This window comes from Alosa sapidissima, chromosome 16 (genome assembly GCF_018492685.1).
Source record: "Alosa sapidissima isolate fAloSap1 chromosome 16, fAloSap1.pri, whole genome shotgun sequence".
NCBI lineage: Eukaryota > Metazoa > Chordata > Actinopteri > Clupeiformes > Clupeidae > Alosa > Alosa sapidissima.
Window position 1 is genome coordinate 16,971,298 of NC_055972.1, and position 26,786 is coordinate 16,998,083.

Genomic DNA, 26,786 nt, shown 5'->3' on the forward strand with positions numbered 1-26,786 from the left:
TTCCGCTGCCGAACCATAGAGAACAATAGGAAACCTGCTGCTTGCCGCTGGCTAATGTGATCCCTGCCTAATGCATTCAGCCATAGGGTGGCATGATCTGATGGCACAACATGAGAAGGTAAATAGTGGAAAGCGTTTTGAGGCAGAGCCCCGTGCTCTGGCCTCTCCTCTCTGTTAGCAGGGGGCAGTAGCGGCCGGTCAGTCCTCACGCACCGCCAGGCTTTGGCACCACTGAGTGATGGGACGGCAGATCACGCCTGGTCATGCGTTAGATTAGAAAGTAGCGCAAAAAGCACTGACCAGTATGAGCACACTGCCGCTGGTATAGGTTTCCCAACTGCTTTTATAAGTGGCTGATAAAGGGGATCGGGGAAGTCTACGGGAGAAATATAAATGCTCTGTGTGTTTCGAAACACCATTGACCACATGATGTAATCGGAGCAGAGCAATGATCTCATTCTGACAGAGCCGAATGCTGTCGGTATATTTTCCAACTGCTTTTATCCAAAGTGACCAAAGAAATAAGAGCAGTGAATACATCACGAGCGTTATGCAGGGAACAACTGCCTCATGACAGGATGTGCACGATGATCTCACTCACTCCTGTGGCCCATTGATGGTGTAGCTGCTTGGGGGCGTCGAGAGAATGAAGCGGGTGAAGTCATGGGTGACGCTCGCTTGGAAAACTCGTTCAGTTGCTGGGCAAAGAGCCGCATGGGTTCAGGGGGACTGAATGGAAGCGTTTGCAGGGGGGGGAGGGTGTTTGCTGGAGGAGAGGTATGGAAGCTTAATGCTCAACGCCACAGCACTGGGGCAGGATGCTCCTCCAGTGACTCTGGTAATGCAGACTGTATCCGTGTGTGTGTGTGTGTGTGTGTGTGTGTGTGTGTGTGTGTGTGTGTGAGAGAGAGAGAGAGGACAGCACTGCAGTACCTTTCTGATGAAACTCAGAGCATATGGGAAACCTGCCAAAGTGTGTGTGTGACTGAATCCTGTAGTGTGAGTGGGTGTGTGTGAGAGAGAGGAGAGAGGGAGAGGGAGAGAAAAATGTATGAAGATGCTAGTGCCAAGAATGACTGTAGGCGCTGAATTAGCCTTGCCAGTGCTGCTGTCTCAGCTCTTCTCCAGAGAGAGGAGGAGACACAGAGATGAAGAGAGAAAGAGGAGACAGAGGGGGAGAGAGAGAGAGATAGAGAGAGAGAGAGAAAGAAAGAGAGAGAGAGGCAGGGGGGACAGATCACCTGAGGATATGATTATCTTTCATCAAGCGTGACAGAACCACTAGTTAAAGCTCAACAACTCAAATCTGGCCAAGTTAGAAGTCCTAAGAGTGTTTATTTCAGTCCATTTGTCTTGTTGTAAGTTTGTGCTTGAGTGTGTGTGTGCCGGTGTGTGAGTGTGTGGATGAATGTCACAGAAAAGCAGCAGAGTTTCATTCACTATAAAACTCTGGATGACACTACAAATCCAAAGTAGCACTTCCTGTTTCTCACCTTCTCTACACTTCATCACATGTGCTTTCAGCTCCACATGATACATATAAATACTAGTGTTGCATGGTGTATCGATACTAAAAAGGTATCACGATGCCTTCACGCAAAAAACAATACGATTTCCGACGTTTTTAGAATCGATACTTTGTTAAAATAATAACGTTCTGTGTCTGTGAACTGCTGCTCTCAAGCACGCATCTAGGCAAGTGGGCGTGTCAAACAGGCAGCTCTGAGTGCAGTGAGTGCGCAGGCAACGTCAACATAGTCTTTCCCGACAGTCTTCGGCCTTGTGGATAAAACAAAAGGTGAAATCTGGAACTATATCGGATAGCCTACATCGCGAATAGTGAAGGCAAGCCATCAGGTACACAGAGGCCCGTTTGTAAAATATGTTTCAAAGTCATTTAAAAGCAGTAGGCTACGCATGGAACTTGGCTAAACACCTCGCAGACATATCCTAGAAAACACGACTACATGATTAGTGCCAAGTTCTTCTCTTCTGTTTTAGTCTAGCCTAAGTGAAACAAGTATGGTTCTCTGGGATAAAGCGAACCATCCTTCATCAATGAATTTTGACGTGACATAACGAGTAATCATTTTGACGAGACAACGAGCTGTAATCATAGGGTGCTAACGTGATGAAAGTGCAATGTTCACGCTAGAATAACATTACCATAACTTGTAAACAATCTATTTCATGTTCGGTTAGTACTATTTGTTAGGTTGATGTAGTACTACTAGTTAGGCTGATGTCAAAACATGACTTAGAAAAACTCATTCATGCATTTATCTCCAGCAGGGTTGGAGCAGGACCTAAATACTTGTCAGATATGCTTCAGCAGTACACACCTTCTCGTCCTCTCAGGTCCCAGGTGAAAAACCTGCTAGTAAAACCTACAGTTAGAACTAAACATGGTGAAGCAGCTTTTAGCTGCTATGCGGCTCAGCTGTGGAACCAACTTTCGGATGACATTAAAAAGGCCCCAACTGTAGCCAGTTTTAAATCTAGACTGAAGACCAAACTGTTCTCAGATGCTTTCTGCTAACTGTGCCGAGTTACAAATTTTGAATCTGCCTTGATAATTATTCTACTTTGTCTGTTATTACTTTTTTTACTACTTTTGCCTTTGTTTTTGCTTACTAATTATTCTTTATTTTTAAATGATTTTACCTTGTGTTTTATGTTTTCTTTTCATTATGATCTTTACCTTTTAACTATTCTTTGACTATATTGCCCTTCTATGCTTTTATTTGTTATTATTGTTTGGTTTTGTTTATGTAAAGCACATTGAATGACCTCTGTGTATGAAATGTGCTATATAAATAAACTTGACTTGACTTGACTTGACTACTATTGGTAATATTTGTCATGGCATGTAGACTGCAATTTGTTCAATAATTATTGCCCAGATGTAGGATAGGCTACCCTAAATGCGCTAATTAAAGCCCACAGCATAATACCACCAAAGCGTGTTGAGTCCTAATAATAATAGCGAGTTATTGTTACGTGCGCAAATCATGTTATCAAAGAAATAGACGTAATGTAGGAATGCACACAGATATATTGTAACAGGTAATGGTGTAGGCCTATCTAAAGAAGACCTGAGTGGTTGGAACGTCGTACTTGTACACTGGGCGCAAAGAAGACTATTTTTTCCTTAAAGTTGCAACTGTCAAGGAAATCAGGAAGGCCTAGGGTAGACTATATTGTACATCAGATGGCCTAAAGATTAGCCCCCTCTGCATAGCATTTAGTGATTTGCATACAGTAATTTCAACACTGACCTTGATCTAGCCTAGTTTGGCTATTTAAAGCTATAAAAAAGCTTTATTGCCAAAACACAACACAATGTAAATTAACTATAACAAACAATAAAGGACTTAGTCATACAAAGTAGGCCTACTATTTTACTGACTATAAAAAATAATAATTATGTAGGAAGTTTAGAACCCAGAATTGACCTGCACACTACAAAAGTCAACACAAATGACTCAATACACTTGGAGGAGGTATGGGTCCTTTCTTTTCCAGATATCTTAGGATTTCGCCGTAGTATCGTTTCAGTATCGAGCATCGTGATATTTATGGCAGGTATCGTATCGAAGTCATAAATTTGGTATCGTGACAACACTAATAAATACATCTCCTCAGCAATTTGTATATGCGCAAGTACTGTACCGCTGTATGGGAAACCCCTTTAGAGAGTGTGGTCCTATGACCATATGTGTCTCAACCATGCAATAATAAACTGCTGATTCTTATTAGCTCAAAAGAGTTTTTTTAATCTCCAAATGCAGGTTTTCTTCCTCCCTCTCTCTCCCTCCATACCTCTCTCTCTCATTCTCTCCCTTCTTCCCTCTCTCTCTCCCTCCGTACCTCTCTCTCTCATTCTCTCCCTCACCTCCAGTTTGAGCACGTCGTGCTGCAGCTTGCGCTGGAACTCCAGAAAGTTGCCGATGGTCAGCTTGCCCTTGAGGTCGGCGTCGAAGAAGTAGGTGGTGAGGGCTGAGCTGCAGCCGGCCGTCTTGAGCGTGTTGCCCGTGGTGGAGCGGTCGCGGTGGCGCATGCCCATGCTGGTCTGGGAGCGGATGATGCTCTGCACCTGAGGGTCACCAAGCGGAAACACAGACCAGGTGGGTGAGAGATGGGCACAAGATGGGCACACGATGGGCACCAGGTGTGTAGGGCTATGCAGTGATCTGCATTAACATCTACCAAGACAACACATGAGCTAACTCAGGAGCTAAGATTCAATATTGTACACCAAGATACTGTAGGAAAGGTGATATATAAACTGCAATTTTGTTATGTAAATTTATTGAAAATAAATAATAATATAACATAATATGAAGCACACCACCAACTGTTACATGGAAGCACAAGACATGATGCTTGGGGTAGTGTTTTTGACAATCAATACACCATCACAAAACAAAACAAAACACAAAACAGCGATATTCAAGGGTATGAATTCTAGAGGCCGGGGGGGGGGATTTCAGTCAAATGTTTTCTGGCGGGAAAGCAGTGAAGAACATCAAGACATCTGGGTGCAGCCTGAAAGCCAGTGTTCATGAATGGCACCTAGATAATGGAGGTGCTCAGAGCTCACTGATTCAATCTCTAGCCGACTGGAAACCATTTAAAAGATGTGTTTCATACACACTCAGATTCACATCGGCCGTCTCCTCGTAACGACTTGATGACCCTGTTCGTGGTGGGAGTAATGAAGACAGCTGAGGTCTACCCAGGGTGAAGTCACGATGTTTGGCACCCAGACAAGACTTGCGTTGTTCTACCCCGATCACTTCTGTGCACTTTGACATTTGTCTTTGTACTGTCACGCTGTGACAGTACAAAGACACTGGAGTCACAGCGTGACAGTACAAAGACACTGGCAAGTACAATACAAGCGAATGGGATGATCCATTTTCTTCATAGAGAGAGAGAAAGAAAGAAAGAGAGAGAAGGAGAACCACGGATAACAGAAAAGAAGGACAGAGAGGGGGAATGGAGTGAGTGAGACATGGAGAGGTTTGAGGATTTAGAGGCCACTGGAGATCCGGGTGGGTATGACTCACAGCTCCAGCTCTCTGGCACCTGCCTCCCTCTCTGGCCCATTCATACAGTTCCATAGCATGACAGGGCTGCAGCACAGTGTAGTAGTGTAGTCTAGGGTAGTGTGTGTGTGTGTGTGTGTGTGTGTGTGTGTGTGTGTGTGTGTTGGCCCCCACCTGCTCAAACTCCTCCAGATCCACCTCCCCGTCTCCGTTCAGGTCGAACATTTTGAAGGCGATCTCAAAGTTCCTCTGGGGCGCTGGAGATGAACACACAAACACAAGACACAGCGCTGGATCAAAGGCATCATAAACACGACTAACAGCCCAGCACACACATGAAAATGCACTGAAGCTGGAGTGAAGTCCCTGCAGATGGCCTAATGATCCATGTCCGTCCGTCCGTCCGTCCGCCCGCCCGCCCGCCCGCCCGCCTGTCTGCCTGTCCTCTCCGTGTGTCCTCTCCGTGTGTGGCACATCTGTCACTTCAGTGTCAAACATGTTTGTCTGTCAGACTGACAGGAGGCACCACCGAGATGCTAGCTCTCACTGACACGGCAGCCCACCTGTCAGTCACGCCCAGCAGCCACGCCTCCGTCACGGGGGACCAGGAAGTTTAACGGTGTAAAGCCTCCAGAGAGGGAACATTAGGGCACACCGCTCTAAATTACAGGAAGTTGGCTGCCTTTCTCGTTGCAGTCTTTCTGGCCCTCTGTCTCTCTCTCACACCCACACAACCACTCACACAACACACACACACACTTTTTTCTCTTTTCACTCTCCTGCTCCACTTCTCTCTCCAGAGGATATAAACTCTTGACTGTGCCCAGACAGGGCATAAAATCTTTACTGCCGATGGGCACAGAGCAATCTGAGCACCTCGGCTCCACCAAGGTTTGACTTTCAGCAAACTCTTAAAAAGGAAGATAAGAAGAGAAATCGGAGCTGAAACAAGAACGAACAGGACGAGTGGAAAAGTCTGGCTGGTACATCTAGCAGGGAGCTTGGACGCATGAAATAATCGGAATTACACAAAATAAACAATATTAGAGTAAAAAATATTAAAACAAAAGTTGAACCAAATTATGTGTTAACTTTTAACTACATTGTCTACTTCAATTTTCAGTCACTGCACAAGTTAGCAAACATCCAGGGCTCCGAACCGGTTCAAGGAACGATAACGAAAACCGAAAACGAATGGAATTTTACGGAATTTTACGAGGAGCGGAAACGGAAACGAAAACAAAATGGTCTTCAACTGTTCCGGAACAGAAACGTTATTCTGAAATCCATAAAACCGGTTAATAACGTTTTTTTTTCATTCTCTATATAACAGCCTAATAATTTGATTTCTGCAGTTTGAAAAAAAAAAAAAAAAAACGAATAAATGGACCTTTGGTCCAAATGTGTATATTTTGTCTTGCTGTTGTAATGTAACCTATCCGTCTGCCACTTCGGATCTTAGGCCAGCTCGTAGCGTAGGCTACAGAAACTGATTTGGAAATTGTTTGTAGCCTATGTGTAATAGCCTATTTTGCTTGTCCACGCCTTAAAGTCGGGATTATAGTAATTATAGCCTATTCTATGTAGAAGAGTTAAACGGGAAATTTGAGATAGGCCTTGTCAGCAACAGACAGGTTCGTTTATAAACAGGGTTGGAATTATAGCGCAAGCCTTTGAAGATCTCCATATGAATAAAACTTAGGCTACAACCAGGTAAGGAGTTTAGCACGTATCCAGAAATATTTTTGATAAGAAATTATTTATAGGCATAGGTTAGGCCTACAGTAAGTCTGTAGGCTATGGGATGGATAGCCCATCGGAATGTTTTTGGATGCCGCCTGTGATTTATTATTTTTGGGCATAGCTACGGTATAGGCTAATTTAAGGGGACATAATGAGTAGCCTACGTCTATTCTAAGGTAAAGTCCACAAAAATAGACTTAATAGGCCCGCCAAACACTGCCGGAACTTTAAGAACGAACGATATTTTGCGTTCCGAACCGGTTCAGGACCGATATGCTGGTGGCGGAACGCATGCAAGAACGAAAACGTTAAACATAGGCCTACCTGAACCGTTCGGAACGGAACGTTTAAAAAATAATTTCGTTTTCAAGCCCTGCAAACATCTGGCGACAAACAGCAACACACATATGCACAAACACACACCTAGCCACACACAGCCACACACATAAATACAAGCAGCTGGCACATAGTTACTCTCTTATTTTCTCTCTCAAGCAGGGGTGTAGTGGTAAAATAAGAGGTGGGTAAACTATGAATTCTGTGATCTCAGTGAGGTGGATTGCGCCATGCGGTGTCGGATTTTTAAAAAAGGCATTCAGAACATGTTTGATGATGGTGAAGGTTATTGTCCAATGTTTATAACAATACCAGTGGTATTAAATGGTTCCTAGAGTGTTGATGAGTGTATTGTGAATGTGGATAATACAGTGTGATTTTTGAATGTTAAAAGTTGCATTTGGTGAATAAACTCTTTTGAGAGGTGGATAAACTCTTTTGAGAGGTGGATAAACTCTATTTTGGAAATTTCAGAGGTGGATAAACTGTGTTTACTTTCTCGTTCTCATTCTCTCTCTCTCACACACACACAGACACACACTCACTGGAGAGGACGGTGGTGAGGAAGATGTAGTCAGAGAAGGAGATGAGACCGCACTCCCCAAGCTGGTAGAAGATGCTGTCCTCGTCCGCAAACTTCTCCCGCTCCTGAGCGATCTTCTGCTCGCCCCCCACAGCCACAGACAAGAGGGAGGAAAAAAAAAACAGACTGCCATTAGGGGTGCAGGTCAGAACCCCAGGCTACGGCCACCAGGGGGCACTATCCTATGGCCCTCAGCAGCCAACAGGAGCGACTACACGATGAAGGGACCGGGTGGTTGTGTGAGGAGAGTCAGTAAGTCAAGACACACACGATCATGCCACTAGAACGAACCACGACCATGCACAAGGTGCACACACTTACGGCCAACTCGGCAAAGGGAGGGGAAGGGGGAGGAGGCTGTGAAGATCATACATTAGTCATAGTCAGAGTTTAGTCAATGCAATTAACCTGTGTGTTAAAAACAGACGCATGGTGACACAACACCATCACACTCAGGCTATTCACATAGAGGTGGTTAGAGACACGGTGTTGATAGTGTTGATGTTTATGTGCATATACACACACTTATAAGTGACTGGTGAACGAGCAGAATATTACTGAATCAACACCGGTGTGAACACAGTCGTGATACTGAGTTCAGGGTTTCCGTACACAAAAACATACACACATACACATTAAGATAGTATCTGACTACAGTGACGGCACATGAAAGGAAATTGCAGTGTGAGGTTACATACACTTACATCCTCCACACACACACACACACACACACACACACACACACACACACACACACACACACAGAAAGGAACACAAAGACACATAGAAAAGAGGCATGCTAGAGTTCTGTCTCTGCTTGAAGTGTTACCTCTGTCTGCTTAGGTCCCATCAGTGCAAGAGGGAGGGAAAAACAAGCTAGTTAACACACACAAAACGGTTAACACACAAAACACACACATACTGCTCTAAACACACATCTACATCATCATCCTTCTTTACATCCACACCCTCTCTGTCAAACACAGTCACTAACTACACACAGACACATAGATACACAGATACACAGATACACAGATACATATACTTGCAGGCTCCCTGGAATGCCTAGTGTAACACAGAGGAACATGATCCCCAGGGAGTGTTCATCTGGGCTCCGACGTCAGCGGTGTAAATATAGAAAATGAGATTTCCCCGCAAACATCCATTATGCATGGCCACCGTGATCGCCGCAGTGCATTCGGAGTGCACGGGAAATTGTGCACACACGCGTGTGTGTGTGTGTGTGGTGGTAATATTACGGCTGTATGTAAAAATGTGTGTGTGTGTCTGTGTGTGTGCAATCTCAACATAGAAATATGAACAACGACAGGATGGGAAGATTGCATCTGTATTATGTAAAAAGGTGGTGGATGTGCCAACTGTGTGTGTGCATGCACATATGTGTATGCATCTATCTGTGTGTGTGTGTGTGTGTGTGTGTGTGTGTGTGTGTGTGTGTGTATTGGTGAAAAATGGAGAGATAAATGTTTATGCCTGTGTTTGTGTGCTGTATTGATAAAAGTGACAAAGGTGGAGAAATAAATGTTTCTCTGTGTGTAAGGCCGTTGGGGTGTGTGTACTTCAGGCTGGTCTTGTCTGGTCTTTCATCCCCATCAGAGCAGCACACAACCTCAGGGACAAGATGCCCTGCTCCCGGTGTGTGTGTGTGTGTGTGTGTGTGTGTGTGTGTGTGTGTGTAGAGAGAGCATGGAAACGTGGAAACCCACAGGCAGCCTCGCATGAAGACATGGACAGCAGGAGAGTGTGACCCAGGAGTGAGCACACACACACACACACACACAGCTGAAGAAAGAGGGCAGTCTGTGTGTTTCCCCTTAGGCCCATGCTGAGGCCAGCTGAAGAGAGGCTGATAGAGAGAAGAGGAGAGAGAGAGAGAGAGAGACAGAAACAGAGTGAAGAAGAGAGACAGAGCAAAGGCAGGTTGCTGAGGTTGGAATAGCCTCTTAGAGGCTGATCTGCAGCAGAGCCAGAGGAAGCACAGTACCCAACCTGAGTCACGCAAACCCACTTCTCACAAACACACACACAAAAACATATAGTATGCATACATACAGAATGTATGGTGGCAGATGATGCTCTTAGAAAGCAGTGCTGCATAAACAGGACAGCATATGCTACTTAGACCTCATTTAAGAGAGGTCAATTTGGTACTCAACCAACTCCCAATTATTCTCTCTCTCTCTAGAAGAAGAAAAAGAAGAAGACCCTGGCTAATTGTAATTGGTGGCATATTCACCCTCTCTACTTAATGTGTGTGCATGCATGAGCATATCTACTGAGTGTGTCTTTCTACTCAGTGTGTGTTTGTTCAGATAAGTATGTGTATGCATGAGTGCTACTACAAGTGTGTGTGTGTGTGTGTGTCACTGCAGTGGGGAGCAGGGCCACCTGAGGGTAGAACAGGGCCACTGCAATGGCGGTGCCAGCAGCCCCCCCCCCCCCCCCCCCCCCCCCAGATTAACCACTGAGCCGAGAGAGAGAGAACAAGAGGGGATGAGGAGAGAGAGAGAACAAGAGGGATGAACAAGAGGGGATGAGGAGAGAGAGAGAGAGAGAACAAGAGGGATGAACAAGAGGGGATGAGGAGAGAGACAGAGTAGTGTACTGTACTCCAAGCATTCTCTATGTAAATGTATGTCTAAATGGTCTGCTTTGGCAATGCAAAAATATTTTGCACATGCTAATAAAGCTTACTTGAATTGAATTGAATTGAATTAAGAGTGAGAGAGAGAGAGAGACAGAGAGAGAGAGAGAGACAGAGAGAGAGAGAGAGTGGTAGGGGTGGAAGGGATAGCGAGATAAAGGGGTACAGAGGGAGATTGATTAAAAAACAGTGTGTGTGTCTGTGTGTGTGTGTGGGGGGGGGGGGGGTATAAGGGGTGAAAGGATGGATATAGTGGAAGACAGGTTGAAAAAGAGTGAGAGAGACAGAGCAAGAGAGAAAAGAGAGAGAGAGAAAGGCTAACTCTGACACAGCGGAAGAGGAAGGAGGATGGTGTTAAACGGTTGACAGAAAGCCTGAAACTTAATGCGCTCAGAAATTGTTGATCTTCAGAAGTTAAAAGCCAGAGGGGATCAGCTGGGCCCATGAGTACTATACAAACTGTGTGTGTGTGTGTGTGTGTGTGTGTGTGTGAGTGCGCGAGGCATTACAGAGGCCGTAAATGATCAATAGATTTATGCCTGCTGTGTGCTCTCTGTGATATTGACCTCTGTGAACACTAAATCAAACCATAGTGAATAACAAGTGAGACAACATGTGTGTTTGTGCGTGATGGACTTTGTGCAATACTGCAACAGTGCTTAGGTCAGTTTAATGGTTGCAATTTAGGTAGTGTTAATTTAGCTTGTGTGTTTGTGTGTGTGTGTGTCTCTCTCTCTCTTTATGTGTGTGTGTGTGTGTGTGTGTGTGTGTGTGTGTGTGTCCTGCCCAAGGATCTCTTTATGCAGGTCTGTGGAGAGGTGATTTAGAGGCCTCATTAATGACCATCAGTGGCCTGATACAGCCCTGCTGCTGCCTCCAACCAGATAATACAAAGAGAGAGAGAGAGAGAGAGAGAGAGAGAGAGAGAGAGAGAGAGAGAGAGAGAGAGAGAGAGAGAGAGAGAGAGAGAGACAGAGAGAGAGGAGAAAGGAAAAGAAAGAATGAGAGATTGAGAGAGATCAAGAAATAAACAATGGGCAGGAGGCTCTAGGTGGTAAATCTGTCTGTCTGGGACTCTGGGTATGTCTGTGGCTCCCAGGAGGACGTAAACCATGACGTCAACTCTCACCATCACCCACTAACCCCCCCCCCCCCCCCCCCCACACACACACACACACACACACACAGACACTAGTCAGGCTCCCATTCTTGGCTCAACTACAAGCATTTGATGTCATGAGACCACACTCTACCAAGACGAAAAGTAAGTGTGTGTGTGTGTGTGTGTGCCAGACCGTAGTTTGGCAGGCATAGGAAGCAGGGCACAGTGGGCTGGTAGGCTGGTCCTCTCAGACGGATGTGAACAGGAGGGGTGTTCCTCTGAAGCAGAGAGCTACGCATAAATAAGAGTGCTGCACCTCAGTAATGTGCAGGAGGAGAGTCCCTTTGAAATGAACTTCACATTCATCACCCCACACACACACACACACACACACACACACACACACACACACTAGAGTGGGTTTAATGGACAATGGGGGCAATGACGACTGGGTTACTGAGGTAGTGTGATTGATTGTGTGTGTGCATGTACAGGTGTGTGTGTGTGTGTGTTCACGTCATGTCTTGCATGTTAATTCCCGAGCAGGTGTGCAGCTGATGGCTCTTAAGACATTATGTGCTCTGCCATCAGTGGGTCTTTATGGCAAATCAACATATGCAGCCGTCATCAAGAGACCGTTATGGCCTCCGAGGAGCACCGGAGGCATGGGAACACTCATACAGATGACTGGCAGCCCACCTGCTCACTCCATCTCCCTCACACACACACACACACACACACACACACAGAGCCTGAACACTCTGGACTCAGGTTGGTGCAGGGTTAGACAGAGAACATGTGACATGGCAATAAACACACAGGTGCCCCTGGACATTTCCCCCCTGCTGAAATGAAGAGGTTAGTCACGTCCAATGATGAACGGTTTTTCAGAAAAGCAAATGAAAAAGAAAAAGAACTCAAAAGAGAGGTAAAGAACTCAGTCGACAAGGCAACAGGCTGGTTTCCATGGCAGCAGCTCCCTCAGCATTCCGTGAGACACCAGTGAAAGGCTCTCCCTCTCCATCTGACAAGGCCACATGACGCTTGTGGCACCCGTGACATCACGGGACAAAAAGAAAGCCACAGGTGTCTAGCAAACAGGTAGAGGGTTTCTTTTTCGGGCAGGGGGGGTGGGGGTGGGGGTGCGGGTGGGGAGGGGGTGTCAAGAGTTCAAGAAAAAAGTTGGCTAGCTATACAATGTTTACTTGAACATTGCCAATCTTTTTGTTCCCCCAAAACTCTTTTTCAAGTTCAGTGCATGCCCAGGGTTCAGACCTGGGATTCAAGCATTGATTTTCCTTCAAGCACTGCGTTTGCTTTTTTGGTGCAGTGGACCCAGTGGCCAAGCTCCTTAAAAGCGGAGGATGGAGCCCCATGGACACAGCCTGGCAGGCTTGGGATCCAGCCCTCCGAAGTATTTGAAGGAAAACAAACACTCACACAGGCTCCACAGTTTGGTGTGTGTGTGTGTGTGTGTGTGTGTGTGTGTGTTTGAGACTCATGCAGTATTGTTAATTGATGCTGAAAGGTTGTTGGGAGAACCCCCAGTGAAAGGTGAGCCTAAGAGGCAGCAGACCCTAGACATCTCAGCCTCACTGGGACTGAGGGGTGGGTGGAGTTGTTTACTTGTTTGTTTGTTTATCTGTTTGCTTGGGGAGGTGGAGAGGGAGGGCCGAGCATCTGCTAGCAGCTACAGTCTACTCCACTAGCACCGTCATGTCTCTAGGTCCTGCACACACAGGCAATCCGCACAACATGCAGGGGAGAGCTACAGACAGCAGAGCCAAAGCAGAGAGCCGAGCCATCACTGACTGGAAGAGAGAGAGAGAGAGAGAGAGAGAGAGAGGCAGAAATAGGAGAGAGAGGAGAGAGAGAGAGGAGAGATAGAGAGAATGAGAAAGAGTGAGACAAAAAGGGAGCGAGTGAAAGAGTGGAAAAGAGAAAGACTAAGACAAAGAGGGAGAGTGACAGCAGGAGAGAATGAGATGCGTGAGAGAGAGAGAGAGAGAGAGAGAGAGAGAGAGAGCTGATAGAGAGCAGGACAGATAGAGATGGAAGAGGGGAGAATCAGCCTGAACGCAGCTCAGAGTTGTCAGTGAGGAAGCCGGGCGGCACCAGCACTGTAATTAAAGCCCCGTGGTGGCATCACCTGTGCCCTGCTAAACCACCCGAAGCCCAGGAACGCGCGCGCGTGTGTGTGTGGGCGGGATCTTCCCTCTTAACACCCACACAACCCACACAACCCACACAACCCACACAACACCCACACAACACCCACAGGCCCCACATAGCCTAGCACTGAATAGTTCATGAGTGCGCCTACAGCTGGACAGACCCCTGAGCCCTGCGGGGCGGCAGGAGGGGAGAGGCACGCCAGAGACTGGTGCTCTCCCCTCATCAATTATTCAACAGGGATGGCCAGCAGCTGGCCTCCTGGATGCACTGATCATGGACACTGGCAGCAGAGCATTGTGTGTGTGTGTGTGTGTGCGTGTGTGTGTGCGTGTGTGTGTGTGTGTGTGTGTGTGTGTGTGTACGCGCTAAGATAGGAGCAAGGGCCAAACTGCAGCTGCTTGGATCAAGTATGAGGACGGAGTTTCTTGGCTTTGGCTTCAATGACCTTCTGACAGCATCTCATTTCAGGACACAGAGCTCCTTCTGAAGTTGCTATGGCACAGAGCCTCGTGTTTGGCCAAGGCTTTGTGTTGCAAGGCTCGTGGTAATGACAGTATACTCTTCTGTGTTCCAGCCAGGCAGAGCCGTACCTAACCTGAGGCAAGTTTAAACCTGTCTGACTGTGGCATTTCTAGGCGTGTCAATAGAGTTGCCACAGCAGTATACCTTTATCCCCCTACTCCCTCTCTTCTCTCTATCTGCAGCTCCCTCCTTGTTTAAAGGTTCCTCTCCTTCCCTCCTCGTTTAAAGGTTAACCAGCTCGGCTGGATTTGTTGCCCTGAGCGACGGGAGAAGACCTGCTTCGACCTGCTTCATCAGCTACACCCAGCTACGCTATGATGTCTTCTGCGCTCATTTTAGGAGCCTTTTTGTTGGAGCACTGGAGATCCAAACCTTCTATGAAACAAGGTTGTGATGTACCTGTGTGTCTGTGTTTTAGGATTTTTTTGTTGTGCTCTGATGGCAGATGCAGAACAGAGAACGCTGAGTCATGTTCCCACAATCATGTTAAATGACCAGAAGCCCTGAATGTCCACAGAATGGCTTCGCCTTTGTACATCTGCATATGCGCATACACAGATTAAAATGGAGAGGGCTGAGAAGGCTCTTTGATCATGAACAAAAAGATTCACTCCCCCCCACCCCCTTCCCTGACATCCATAAGCCGGTCCGAGTAAAGATGCCCCGTCAGTGCTTCCTCGCTGGCCGCTTAAGCACACTATTCAAACCGCCGGGCTTTTCTGCTGAGTGCACGATCCGCTCGGCTTTCACAGGGCCTGGCCCAGAGTAAATCCCGCGCTGTGTTTTATTACCAATCCAACGATTTCTAAATGAAATTTATACACTTTTAATGCACTGCTTGGCCCGCCTCCCTGTGGGGTTGGGGGCGTGGGCGCGATGGAGGGCCGTGACTTTGGAGGGTAAGCCGCGTAGGCAGAGGCCCAGGCAGAAACTTTACCTGCCTTTTTATGCTTCCTGCAGAGACAACTCTAAGACGTTTGGCCCTCACTTTAGAGGGAGAGATAAGGAGAGAGAGAGAGAGAAATAAAGTAAGAGATAAAGAAAGGGAATAGGTAGAGTGACAAAATAAGAGAGACATAGATAGAGAGGAAGTGAAAGAGAAGAAATAAAGAGAGAGAGAGAGAGAGAATGACCAAAGGAGAGAAGATAAGGCCATGTCAGTAACAAGTGCAAAGGTATCGTGATCGGGCATACACTCACGCGCTGGGTGCGCGCACACACATACACACACACACGCGCACACCCATGCAGTTTGGGACACGCCCCATACCTGCCAGAAGTCCTGCAGAGAGGGAGGGGCGATATGCGTACGACAAACAGGAAGGGGGGGGGGATTGGGAGAGGAGATGAATGAAGCGTTCAACAGGATGGATGAGGACATTTTGTTTTGAATGAGAGAAGAGAAGAAGGAGAGATAGAGAAAAAGAGAGAGAGAGAGAGATGGAGATTTGTTGGTTACATGGATGTCATGAGGGAGAAAGTGAGAGCACAAGATAACACAGGATAACAGTCAAAAGGACAACAACAGCCATTAGAACAACAACACATTACATTATAGTACTTTACATTACATCTTACACAACAGCACTAAGAGTATTCCCATGGGAGGAAAAGAGTGAGAGAGAGAGAGAGAGAGAGAGAGAGAGAGAGAGAGAGAGAGAGAGAGAGAGAGAGAGAGAAAGAGAGAGAGAAAGCAAATGGGACAGTGGAGAGGCCTAAAGAGAAAAGAGGATAATTTGCAGACGTAAATGATCACAACAGAGAATTAAGTAAACAAAATGAACTTAAAATGAGGAGACACAAATGAATAAACACGGCTGTGGTGGTGGTGAAATTAATGAGGGCTTGACTCCAGCGCTGCAGCTTGGAGGGGAGGGGGGGGACGGAGAACGCGAAGTGCAAATACCACTACACTCAATACACACGCGGGTTAACACACACAGCACACCACTTCAATTCACACGCGGGTTAACACACACAGCACACCACTTCAATTCAGCGCGCGCGCTCAGTCAACTGAGGTAAGGAGTGAGGTCATAAGTGGTCACATACATGACGGGAACAAACAATCAATTGCTTTCAGACACACACACACACACACACACACACCACACCACACCCCCACACCCTTGCAACCTGACACTGATCATCAAAAACAATTTCTCATCCTCATCGCCCTCATCTTCATCCTCACATCATCTTCATCATCAGAAAAGTTTCTGATGCCGAGCGGTCCCCCTCCGGTCTCTAGCGTGCTCCTCGTCCCCCACTGTGCTCCTTCTGAGCGGCCTGATGAGCATACAGCATCCATAAACCACGCTCCTCTTAGTGCTCACTCACAACTGGCCTTTTGGGGGGATTCGCTACAAGGGGCCAATTATGTTTGCTCTGCGGGATTTAACGCCTGGCAGGACCGGAGGGAGATGAGGGGAATGAGAGCATAGAACGGGGGGGGGGGGGGGGGGGGCCAGGGGGGGGGGTGTTACACACACAGAATTTGGAGTATGTGTGTGTGTGTGTGGTGTATGTATGTGTGTTTAGGTAACTGGATATAGTGTGCTTAAGAGAGGTTTCCTATAATCTCTGCTCGTCTCTCAACCTGAACATGCAAACTCGTTTGGCCACACCTGAGGGCTTTGCATGGCTAAAGCTCGCTTGACCAAACCTAATCTGGCTGGAACTACAAAGTCATTTCTGTGCTGTGCAGGACATCCTATATGGAGTCTTAGGATTTATTGACTAATGCCTGTTTCATACCACTCCTCCTAGCCGATATGAAATATTTTTATTTTATTCATACTTCAGAGAATAAAAAAAGATTGAATGAAAATACTGAATGTACAGTATAAAATGTATTCCGATGTGCCACAAATTACAAATGCATTCTGCATACTAAAATATAGTGTATATTCTACCACAGTAGACATTTTCTATGTTCATACGTATACACTGATGATTATGTTTTGTTTTCTTTAGTTTGAGCCCTAGTCTCCTTTATAAGTGCACTACACCTCACAAGGACCTGCCATTTGATTATGCAAATGCCTCAATATTTTCTTATTCAAATCTGTGCGCAAGGCTGCAGAACAGAGAGAGGAGCTTTTATCGAGTTACACGCCGACTTTGGCAGCTGCCTCTGTTCTTTCTGTATGCATATCTAGGCACCTTCCATTCACCTCTATCTGAAGCACAGACAAAAGCACACACAGGACATATTGATCAAGGAGCAGCCCAAGCTCGGCGTTATGGGAAATCTGTCTGATAGCCTGTGTGTGTGTGTGTGTGTGTGTGGTGTGTGTGTGTGTGTGTGTGTGTGTGTGTGTGTGTGAGCGTGTACAGTATATATGTATGTGTGTGTGTGTGTATGAGAGACAGAGAGGAAGGGAGAGAGATAAACAAATGAAAAGAGTATGAAAGATAAGCCAAAGACTTCAAGATACTGAGACGCCAAAATGGTGGCTAATAGAATACAGCCTCACAGATGCAGAGAGCACACATAAGTGAGGGTGGAAAAGAACGTTGGAGGCGGTACAGGAGGGCGAGTGCGTGTGTGAGCGAAAGGCACTCCATATGGACACTGTGGGCCTTTCCGTCGCCCTCAGCAGCTGCCTGGCTGACAGGAGCACATGGAGGGGGTGGCGCTGGTTGATTCCACGCTGCACAGCCCCGCGGCTCAGGGCCCTAATAGGGGCGCTTCAAGAACAACTCATTAGGATTAATGGGCTGATAATCGGCCTCCCTTACTAACTGGGTTGGAGGGGGGGTGAGTGTGTGCGTGTGTGTGAGTGTGCGTGTGCGTGTGCGTGTGTGCAAGAGCGAGTGCATGTGTCTGCGTGTATACACGTGTATGTGTGTGTGTGAAAAAGACAGAGGTATAGAGAGAGAGAGAGAGAGAGAGAGAGAGAGATGTAGGCAGTGGCAGAGAAAGAGAAAAGAAGAAGAGGAAGAAGTGATGGGGAGATGACGAGAGCATGAGTGAGTGAAAAGCGAGGGAGCAATAAAGCGAGTGGCCTTTTGTGTGAGTTTAGGGAAGCAGTGTGTGAGTGGGTAAACAGCAAGCCTTCCGCCTCAGCTCTCGCTGACCGCAGCCTGACCATCCTCATCAAAAGAACACACTGCACACACTCCCACTTGCCCCAGGGGCACGTGTGTCCGCGTGTGTGTGTGTGTGTGTGTGTGTGTGTGTGTGTGTGGCAGAGGGGGGAGATCCACCATAAACACAACCCGATTAGGCCAAACAAACGATAAGAACTGTAAACAGGCTGAGGGTGAGCAGGAGGCCCGTCCAATGCCGCTCGTTTGTGAATCTGGGCTTTTTATTCTTTATCGGTTGTGGTGGAGAGGGGTGGGGTAGGAGGAGGAAGAGGAGGAGCAGGAGGAGGAGGAGCAGGAGGAGGAGGAGGTGGAGGGGGTGAGTCGTCACATTCATGGATGCCCCGTCCAAAGTCCAGCTCCTGTCCAAACATTTTAACACCAATCATTAAACACTCGGGGGCTGGTCCACTTAGCTAAATGCCTCCTTAATGACTCAAGATGAACGAGTAATGAGGCCTCTTTTTCCAGAAACAGAATGACAGAGAGAGAGAGAGACAGGGAGAGAGAGAAAGGGGGGGGGGGGTTCTGGCTAACATTTACAGCGCCTCTTTCTGAGCTGAACAGTTGGAGCAGTCAATGAGGGAGGAAGTGAATGTGCTAATATGAGCAGATGAACAGTGGCATGTCTCCAGGAGAGACAGTGAGAAAGAGAGAGAGAAAAAGAAAGGAAGGGAGGGAGGGAGGGAGGGAGGAGGGTGACGCTGGCGGTCCTTGCTGCTCTCGAATGAATTTCCAATGCAGCTGAGCGACAGTAGTGGCATTGGGAAGCTGGGGGCTTAGGTATGAGCTACACCAGGCGAGTAACTAAAGCGCTCCGTTCGCGTTGCGTCTGCTGCAACAATTAGCTTCCATTATAATCAATGGAAGTAGCTACACCAGACGTGACAGTGGTGGGGCGTACATTCGAAAAAAAAATGGATTTTATGCGTCGCGAACGGAACGCTTTAGTTACGCGCCTGGTGTAGCTCATACCTTACTTTCAAAGCCCAGGGAGTTCACACAGGCAGTGAACGCGCCCTCTTCTTTCGTTATTTCATTGGAGAGAATGGAAGGAGAAACGGTGTGGCGTTTGTTACCGGGTGGGCTCTGTATAAAACATGTTTTCAAACTGATGCCAGTTGAACACACAAACACACACAAAGCTAGCATACTAACCCTCTTGAGAGCGTCCTTGTTGCAAAGGCTCCAAGCTACACAGATGCTCTGATTGACACAATCTCTATGGGAATACTCAATTAGAGCAGCATTCTCAGCATTTCCTACACAGCTGAGTGGACTACACTGATTGATTACAGAACAAGAGCATACTAATGAGCTAGCCTTCTGCCTACTGTACGACAGAGCCGTGATGTGCCAGTCCGCAAACATTAGCACACTTCAGAGAGCACCTAACATAGCCGTTCCGCACGTCAGACCAATGAGAGGACGCCGAAAAAACAAGGGAACAGAAACAGTGGGGGAAAAAATGAGATCATTTAAATATATATGTGGGAAAAAAAAGGAGGATAGAAATGGTGACTTTTATCTTGAGGAGTTCTTTCTTGCTTCCTGGGCTTATTGGGTTTCTGGAGGAGGAGAAGGCCAGAGGTTTATGAAATGGTGTTATGAAAGAGTCCGCTGGCGTCACTCGGCTGCCCTGCGACAATAGCAAACGAAGGAACAGCTTGCTCTCTCTCTCTCTCTCCCACACAGACACCCACACACACGCTCAGTGCTTACCTTCCCATCATACCGCTTCACGATGAATTGGTCTAGACCCAGACCTGAGAAAAGGGGCAGGAGGAGAGAGAAAGGTGTTGGAATGGAGGGGGGGGGGGGGGGGGTGGTGGGAGGGCAAAAGAGAAGAAGACTAATTAAACAACCATGTTATCAGAAAACGTTCATATGCACATGTGTGTCCAATAAGCTTCATGTGTGCATCATTCTCAGTGGGGCCATATGTATTTATATGGTGGAGGGTCATTACTGTAACTCTGCCAATCAGCGCCATGTACCCATGATTAATAATGGCCATTAAGCAGCCATTTTCCATTTCCCAAAGCTTTCAAATAAACGGCCACATCGCTCAGCCCGTGATTCATTCTCTATTCATCACGATTGCGGTTCAGGTCGGGTTGGGCTGGGTTGGGTTGCGTCGGGGAGCCCCCAGGACTGGGAGTTCAGAGGTGCCACTGAGGGAACTGAGGGGGGTCGAACATGGCCACAGGCTACAGGGACAGAAGCTGACGCATGGCGGGCGGCGCGTGGGCAAGGAACTGGCAGCTAATAGACGTCTGTTGTCAAGATGAGCACTGTGGGATTGCCTTGTATGAGCTTCAGACGAGCGAGGGGCACGAAACCAAGCACAGTGCTCTTATAGTTAACCCTAACCCTACGTGATGTATCCACTGTGAATTCATCTCAGATTCATTTGGTTTCACATCTTCTTTACTTAACTGACACATTTGTTCTAATAATAATAATAATAATAATAATAATAATAATAATAATAATAATAATACATTTTATTTATAATGCACTATTCATCACAGATCTCAAAGTGCTACAGGTTAGAAACAAAAAAGATGAGCAAGAATAAGAAAAAGAAAACAAAAGGTTTAAAAAAACATCTAAAGGGGACCCTTTAGACTGCATTAATAACAAACAGCAACATCCTCTACATGGCCCACAGTGACCTGCGTTTTTTTTCCTTCTGAGGATACACTCGCTAATGGAGAGTGGGTAAATGACCGGTTTATGAATTCGCCTCACATCTCTGGGCAATGCCGGTGAAACACCAGTGAGCGCACCTGTTTGCAACCTCCATATGGTTTGGCTTTATACTGTCCTTTATGAAGCCAATGAATTATGGATGAGAAGACCTGAAAGTGGATAATGCAATCTATGCTGTACTGTCGCGCCCCCCCCCCCCCCCCCCCTCCTCTCCTCTCTCTCTCTCTCTCTCTCTCTCTCTCGCGCGCGCGTTGCACACACTCCAAGTCCAAGTGTGTGTATACAGTAGGCTTGGACTCCCACTCAGGGCACTATATGTATGGCTTTGATACACACACCTTTCAGAGGCATTCACCTTTAAAACTCAAACATGCAGCTCAACATCTCTGAGCTGTAAGAGGTAAAGCGCTGGGTCAAAAATACCCTTCTACTCGCTGGATACAAATCATCTGTTAAGCTCAGTAAAGCTCCCTTCATGGCCAGACCTTCAGCAAAAGAGCACTACGTGAATGACATGAAATGAAATGCGAATATCTTAATTGAATTTCAGTAAATTGAATTGAAAGCACCCAGTGGAGGTCATCCAGAGTGTTCCAATGCTGCAGCGTGAGGTACTTGTGAGGCATACCAGAAGCAGACTGATAGAGGACATCGCTCCTCTGCCTAGCAGATGATGCAGGCATGTTAACGTCATAACTCACGGCCGTTGGGGTCACCACAAGGTCAAAAGTAAGAGTTCAATCTCCCACGTGCCAGTAAATCACAATGACCTACGTAGGTACCTGGTCGGTGGGAGGGTCGTTGGTCACGAGTCTGACAGCTATCGAAATGCAGGTTGACCGGCGCTGTGTCAGCCCCTGAAACTATTTCCAGCTGAAAAAAATCAACATGCTGGAAAATGAGGGCCACTGCTGTTCCCGTGCCTAAGCTGTAATGGCCTCTCGCCTCCTCCATCTGGAGACCGGGCGGTCACCGCTTCAATTTCACACGCAGATTAAACTATTTGGATTCCATTAGGCAGCACGCGGGACCGCTGCACGCCAAAGGAATGCCCCAGTAAATAACACCCCACACACCTGCCACCCTCCACACAGGTGAGCCAGTCAGTCCGACACACAGATCTCCTGTCTGCTTACACTGCACCCGTCCCCCCCCCCACCTCCATTTTGGAGCTGAGAGCTACAGGGATGAAGAGGCTGGGCATTTACTCTGGCGGTCACTGATGAGACTATCCATTCTGAATAGCGACCGGGTCTGCCTTATTGATACCAGCTGACAAAACCACTACGGAGTAACCTGGTTACTGGCACTGTAGGGAACACTTTGTGCGTCCCTAAAATGTGCACCGCCATCCGAATGAAGACATCTACCATCTCTAATAAAAAGATTGATCATTTATTCATCGTGTGTCTGCGGGTGACGCGGATCGCTCACCGCTCATGCTCAGGGGCCACATGAGGAAGAGAGCATTTAATTTGGTTTAGTCTCTGTTGCCTTGGCTGTGATTGGGCGAAGGCTGTGTGTGTGGCTTGAGAGTGGAGTCTCTTCACTGCACAGCGGGGCGCTTCGCTCGGAGGAGAGTGACTGACCTCACAGCAGAGATGACAGCGGGTCACGTCCCGCCACATTTGAGACTCTCTCTCTCTACCTCTCTCTCTCTTTCTCTCTCTCTTCTCATCTCTCTCCTGCCTCCCTCATCTCTTGTTCTCTCTCGGTCTCTCCACCCCCTGTCAAGTCATCTCTCTCTCCATCTCTCTTGCTCTCCCTCTCTCTCACACATACGCTCTTTCGTACTCTGCTACTGTCACGTATGCACTGGTCCTCACTGTTTTTTCACTCCCACACACTCCTTTTGTGCCCCTGTATCAGGCTTTGATTAGATTAGATTAGATAAGATAGATGAATAGAAAGAGTGAACTTAAAAACATGAAAAAAGAAACCTGGTTATAAAGAAGGTGGTTATGAAAGTCCCCAGTGAGGGGGTGGGTAGAGGGGGCGAAGGTTGAGACAGAAACCCCACGACTGTCCAATATTGCCACCACACTCCACATATGTATTTGCCAAAGTGGAGCAGAGGGGTCAGGCCACGTTTAAGAGCTGCCGCTGCACTAAAGAGGCCCATTTAACAGCCAGGCAGTTGTAAAGTGCTCCATATGGCCCCCAATACAGCCCGGTATGGTCCTCTCTCCTCACAGTGCTACAGTACCAGCGAATGTGTAGGGGTGTGTGTGTGTGTGGATGGGGGGGGTTTAAGTCCCAGCGTGTGTTTTTCCTGATAAGGTTCACCAGTCATCTCTATGCAGAGGTATTGATTTTGAGACAGATATTTATATACACCACTTCTGCGAGTGATGCAATGCTGCCGCTGTGAAGAGAATTCGCTGTAAAATTCTCTCGCAGTGGGCTACTTCACACGGAGCAAAATGTGGCTGCTCCACTGGCAGGCTCAGGTATGACACAGATGAGACAGATGATATTATTGAAGGTATTCTGTGGAGAACTTTAAAAATATATTTTTTTTTTAAATGAGGCTACACCTCATGTTTCAGGGGCTTTTTAAGTCTGAACATTTTCATGGATATCATATCATATTTTCATGCGTTACATAGCTTCTATTTGCAAAGCATCATGGGAGATCTACCATCTTAGGGGGACACAAGAGTGGTTCTGTGACTATATTTATGCTGCAGGGCGTAATAGTCACTGTTGAAAATAAGCACAATAAATAAGCTGTCGAGCAAGCGAGACCTCCCCAGAGAGTTTAGCGCAAAGAAATTAGTCTTGGCAGTGTTTGCATGGAAGTTATTCGCCCATGAGTGTACTGTCAAGGACTATTCTTACATTAGCATGTGTGAATCACAATATATATGGCAATACATGATAGAGGACAGGAGAAATTTGCCTTCAAAGCTGGGTTAGAGTAGCGTTAACGGAGCTTGAAATGTCTAAGCTGATCTAATGCCTTGTGACGGTGATATTCAAATATGTCAAACTCAGTGCCATCAAAGTAGAACTTTGTAAATAGAAAGACAATATCTTCTCAGTGTAATGGAGAGAAGTGCTCTTGTAGAGTTGTGGGAAGGGTGTGTACAGATAGCCAGCCTTCTCTATAGATTTCATCACAATCGACAACCAAATTCCAGGGTTGGGTCCAAATGTGTAACTTCACCATGGAGTACTGACAGCGAGTCTTTCCCCAGAAGACTAGTCAGGATTGACTGAATGTTTTTCTCAACTATGTGGTTTTGAAACAGGAATCACCTGTTTTGTTCAAGATAGTGCCAATGCCCTTGTAAATCATACTGTAACTCATGAGAGTCAGTTAGCTTATTACGAAATCCAGTGCAACTGACCGTGCCAAATTCCAATCTCACAGCTAAAACCCTCATGCTATCATATACACATAGATCATTAGAAAACAAGATTCAGCAACATATGTCTGAGATCCAAAAGGACACAGATAGCGATTTTTGAAAAATCTAAAAATAAAAACACTTGTCTGGCAAAAAAAGAGGAGCTGAGATGCTGTATTATTTTGCCCATGTGAACTCACACACTGGCCCTCCCAATCACACCCCGGCGTCAGCAGTGTTATTCAGGGCTCGCGATCAAATCTCAGGCCACAGCCCGGGGGGCTCTGGACGCCAGACAAGATCTCTTATTCAAAACCACTAATTAATTTAGCACGCGCTATGTTGCAATGTCACCCCCGCCCTGTCAAACCGCCCTTCTGTTCTCCACCCGGCTCTTTCCGCTCTCCCATGATGCCTCTGGCCCATCCAACCAGAGCCGTGTGACGTGAGTGTGAGTGGCGGCCCTTCCACCCTCCAACCCCCTCAGAGGGAACATGGTGTGCAGTGTTTAGTGTGGCACCTGCCACAAGCCTTCAGCCTGACACCCGCAACTGCAGCTTCTAAACTGATGATGGGGATTTTTCAGAGTTGGGCAACTTCGACCAGGTATGTGTCGCTCTCATGGCAAATCACGGTGTGCGTGTGTGTGTGTGTGTGTGTTTGGGGTGGGGGGGGGGGGCTAGGGGCTATAAATCACAGCTCCTCAGTCCAGCCTGTCCTGCTGTGGTGTTAGGTTTCAGGAATAAGTTTCCACAGGATGATACAGGAGAGGGGAGATGGGGAATGTGTGGGTGCGTGTGAGATGATGACAGTCAGGTTCGCACCCCAAGTGTATGTGTGTGTGTAGGTTCATGGAGGTGGTAAGCAGTGTTGGCAGTACATCCCTGACTGTATGTGTGCGTGTGCGCGTGCGTGTTCATGAAAGTGTTCAGCAGCACTAGCAGTCCACCCCTGGCTAGGTGGGTCAGCAGCAGCCACCTCACATCGACTAACCCAGTCAAGTCACGCTGGTCTTCACTTATTTATAACCCTGCCAGGCAGCCAGGCAGGCAGGCAGGCAGGCAGCCTCCAGCTACTTACACCGCACAGCCACTGAGCACAGCAGCCTGAGATACAGAGGGAACCTGTGGGAGGTGATATCCAGCCCCACACCCATACGCAGGCCCAGGAAGAGAAGCCAAGAGATGGGCAGACAGAGAAACAGACAGGGGCTCACTTTCTCGCTGTTTGTCACTAGATAACAGGGGTGGCAATGGCAACAGAGGCGACAGTAGAATAGTGTCATTATATTTAGGCCGTGATCTAACACAAATGTGTTGCTGTATTGATATTATACTTTGATGAAAAAGATCGCAAGGCTGGACTGTATTGATTCCTTTTCACCCACCTCTCTTGAATATAAGGATGATGAGTCTATGGAAGGTTAACGTTAACTGCTACAGACACAGAAGCATACATAGGTGAAGGAGAGGAAATGGGGAAAGGAGAGAGGGAGATGGAGAGGTGCTCACTTTCTGGCTGCTTCTCGTTGGGTGTGATGGAGCGTATGAAGTCCTGGGGAGTCATGTAGACCTCGGCGTCGCCACCCTCACTGATGATCTTCAGCGTGGCGAAGTAACGGAAGATCTTGTCGGGGGTGGAGTACGCCCTGATGCGGTTCTCATACTCCATAACCTGCACCACACACACACACACACAAGTAGAAGGGGACATTAGTAGTCTTATCATTAGCCTGACTTGAATGCGACCAAACGTAACTAATCCACTCTAAGCCTTTCACTCGGTGTTGTGAGAGGAATTAAACTGCCATATAAATGATCATTCATCCATAAGGAAACAATGAAACTTAAAGATATCCCATTGGTTGTAAACATGAAAGGTTGCCCTTGACATTTGCTGGAATTGCACACTAAAATGGCCTGACTAGTGTCACACACACTGAAAATAAACGATGCCTCAAAGGATCCACATACAGTATGAACCCTTACTGAACGGTTAATCTCAGAATAAAATGGTCCTTTTGAGCCACAATCACCCTCACACACACACACACACACACACACACACACACACACACACACACACACACACACACACACACACAGCTGTTGTCAGGTCTATATGTCCTGATATACACTCAAAGACTCGGTCACACATAGACACATGAAACAAAGATGAGTGACGCTTCATGAGCTATATTTAGAAAGCAAGCACACACCTCTATGCTGAAGTTTGTTTAACTGACTGCCTACTCTTGCAAGCTGTCAAACATAATGACATGGCCTGACCAAATAGCCTGTGATGTTCAAGATCCCCTGATGAAACAACCCTCATGAACAGACATCAAAGGCATTCCTGTACAAATAAATGTCATTAATACATTTTCATACCGAATGGAAATGGCACCAGTAAATTAAAGAGAAATTGTCAACGTCAAAAATTAGGTCAG

General features: G+C 46.9%; 1 protein-coding gene across 6 annotated transcripts in view; it reads right to left on the reverse strand.

Moving 5' to 3' along the window:
- micu1 (mitochondrial calcium uptake 1) overlaps positions 1-26,786 on the reverse strand; it is a 47,622-nt gene that overhangs the window by 7,724 nt on the left and 13,112 nt on the right. Inside the window, exons 4-10 of one of the 6 annotated variants that reach the window (XM_042066382.1) lie at positions 25,849-26,011; positions 19,992-20,035; positions 15,448-15,459; positions 8,543-8,548; positions 7,676-7,790; positions 5,226-5,308; positions 3,896-4,096 (exon numbers count right to left, since the gene is read on the reverse strand). In XM_042066382.1, coding sequence (XP_041922316.1) covers positions 3,896-4,096; positions 5,226-5,308; positions 7,676-7,790; positions 8,543-8,548; positions 15,448-15,459; positions 19,992-20,035; positions 25,849-26,011 — 624 coding nt within the window. Of the gene's footprint in view, positions 1-3,895; positions 4,097-5,225; positions 5,309-7,675; positions 7,791-8,542; positions 8,552-15,447; positions 15,460-19,991; positions 20,036-25,848; positions 26,012-26,786 lie in introns of all 6 variants that reach the window. The other 5 variants (XM_042066381.1, XM_042066385.1, XM_042066384.1 and 2 more) reach the window with 5 other exon arrangements.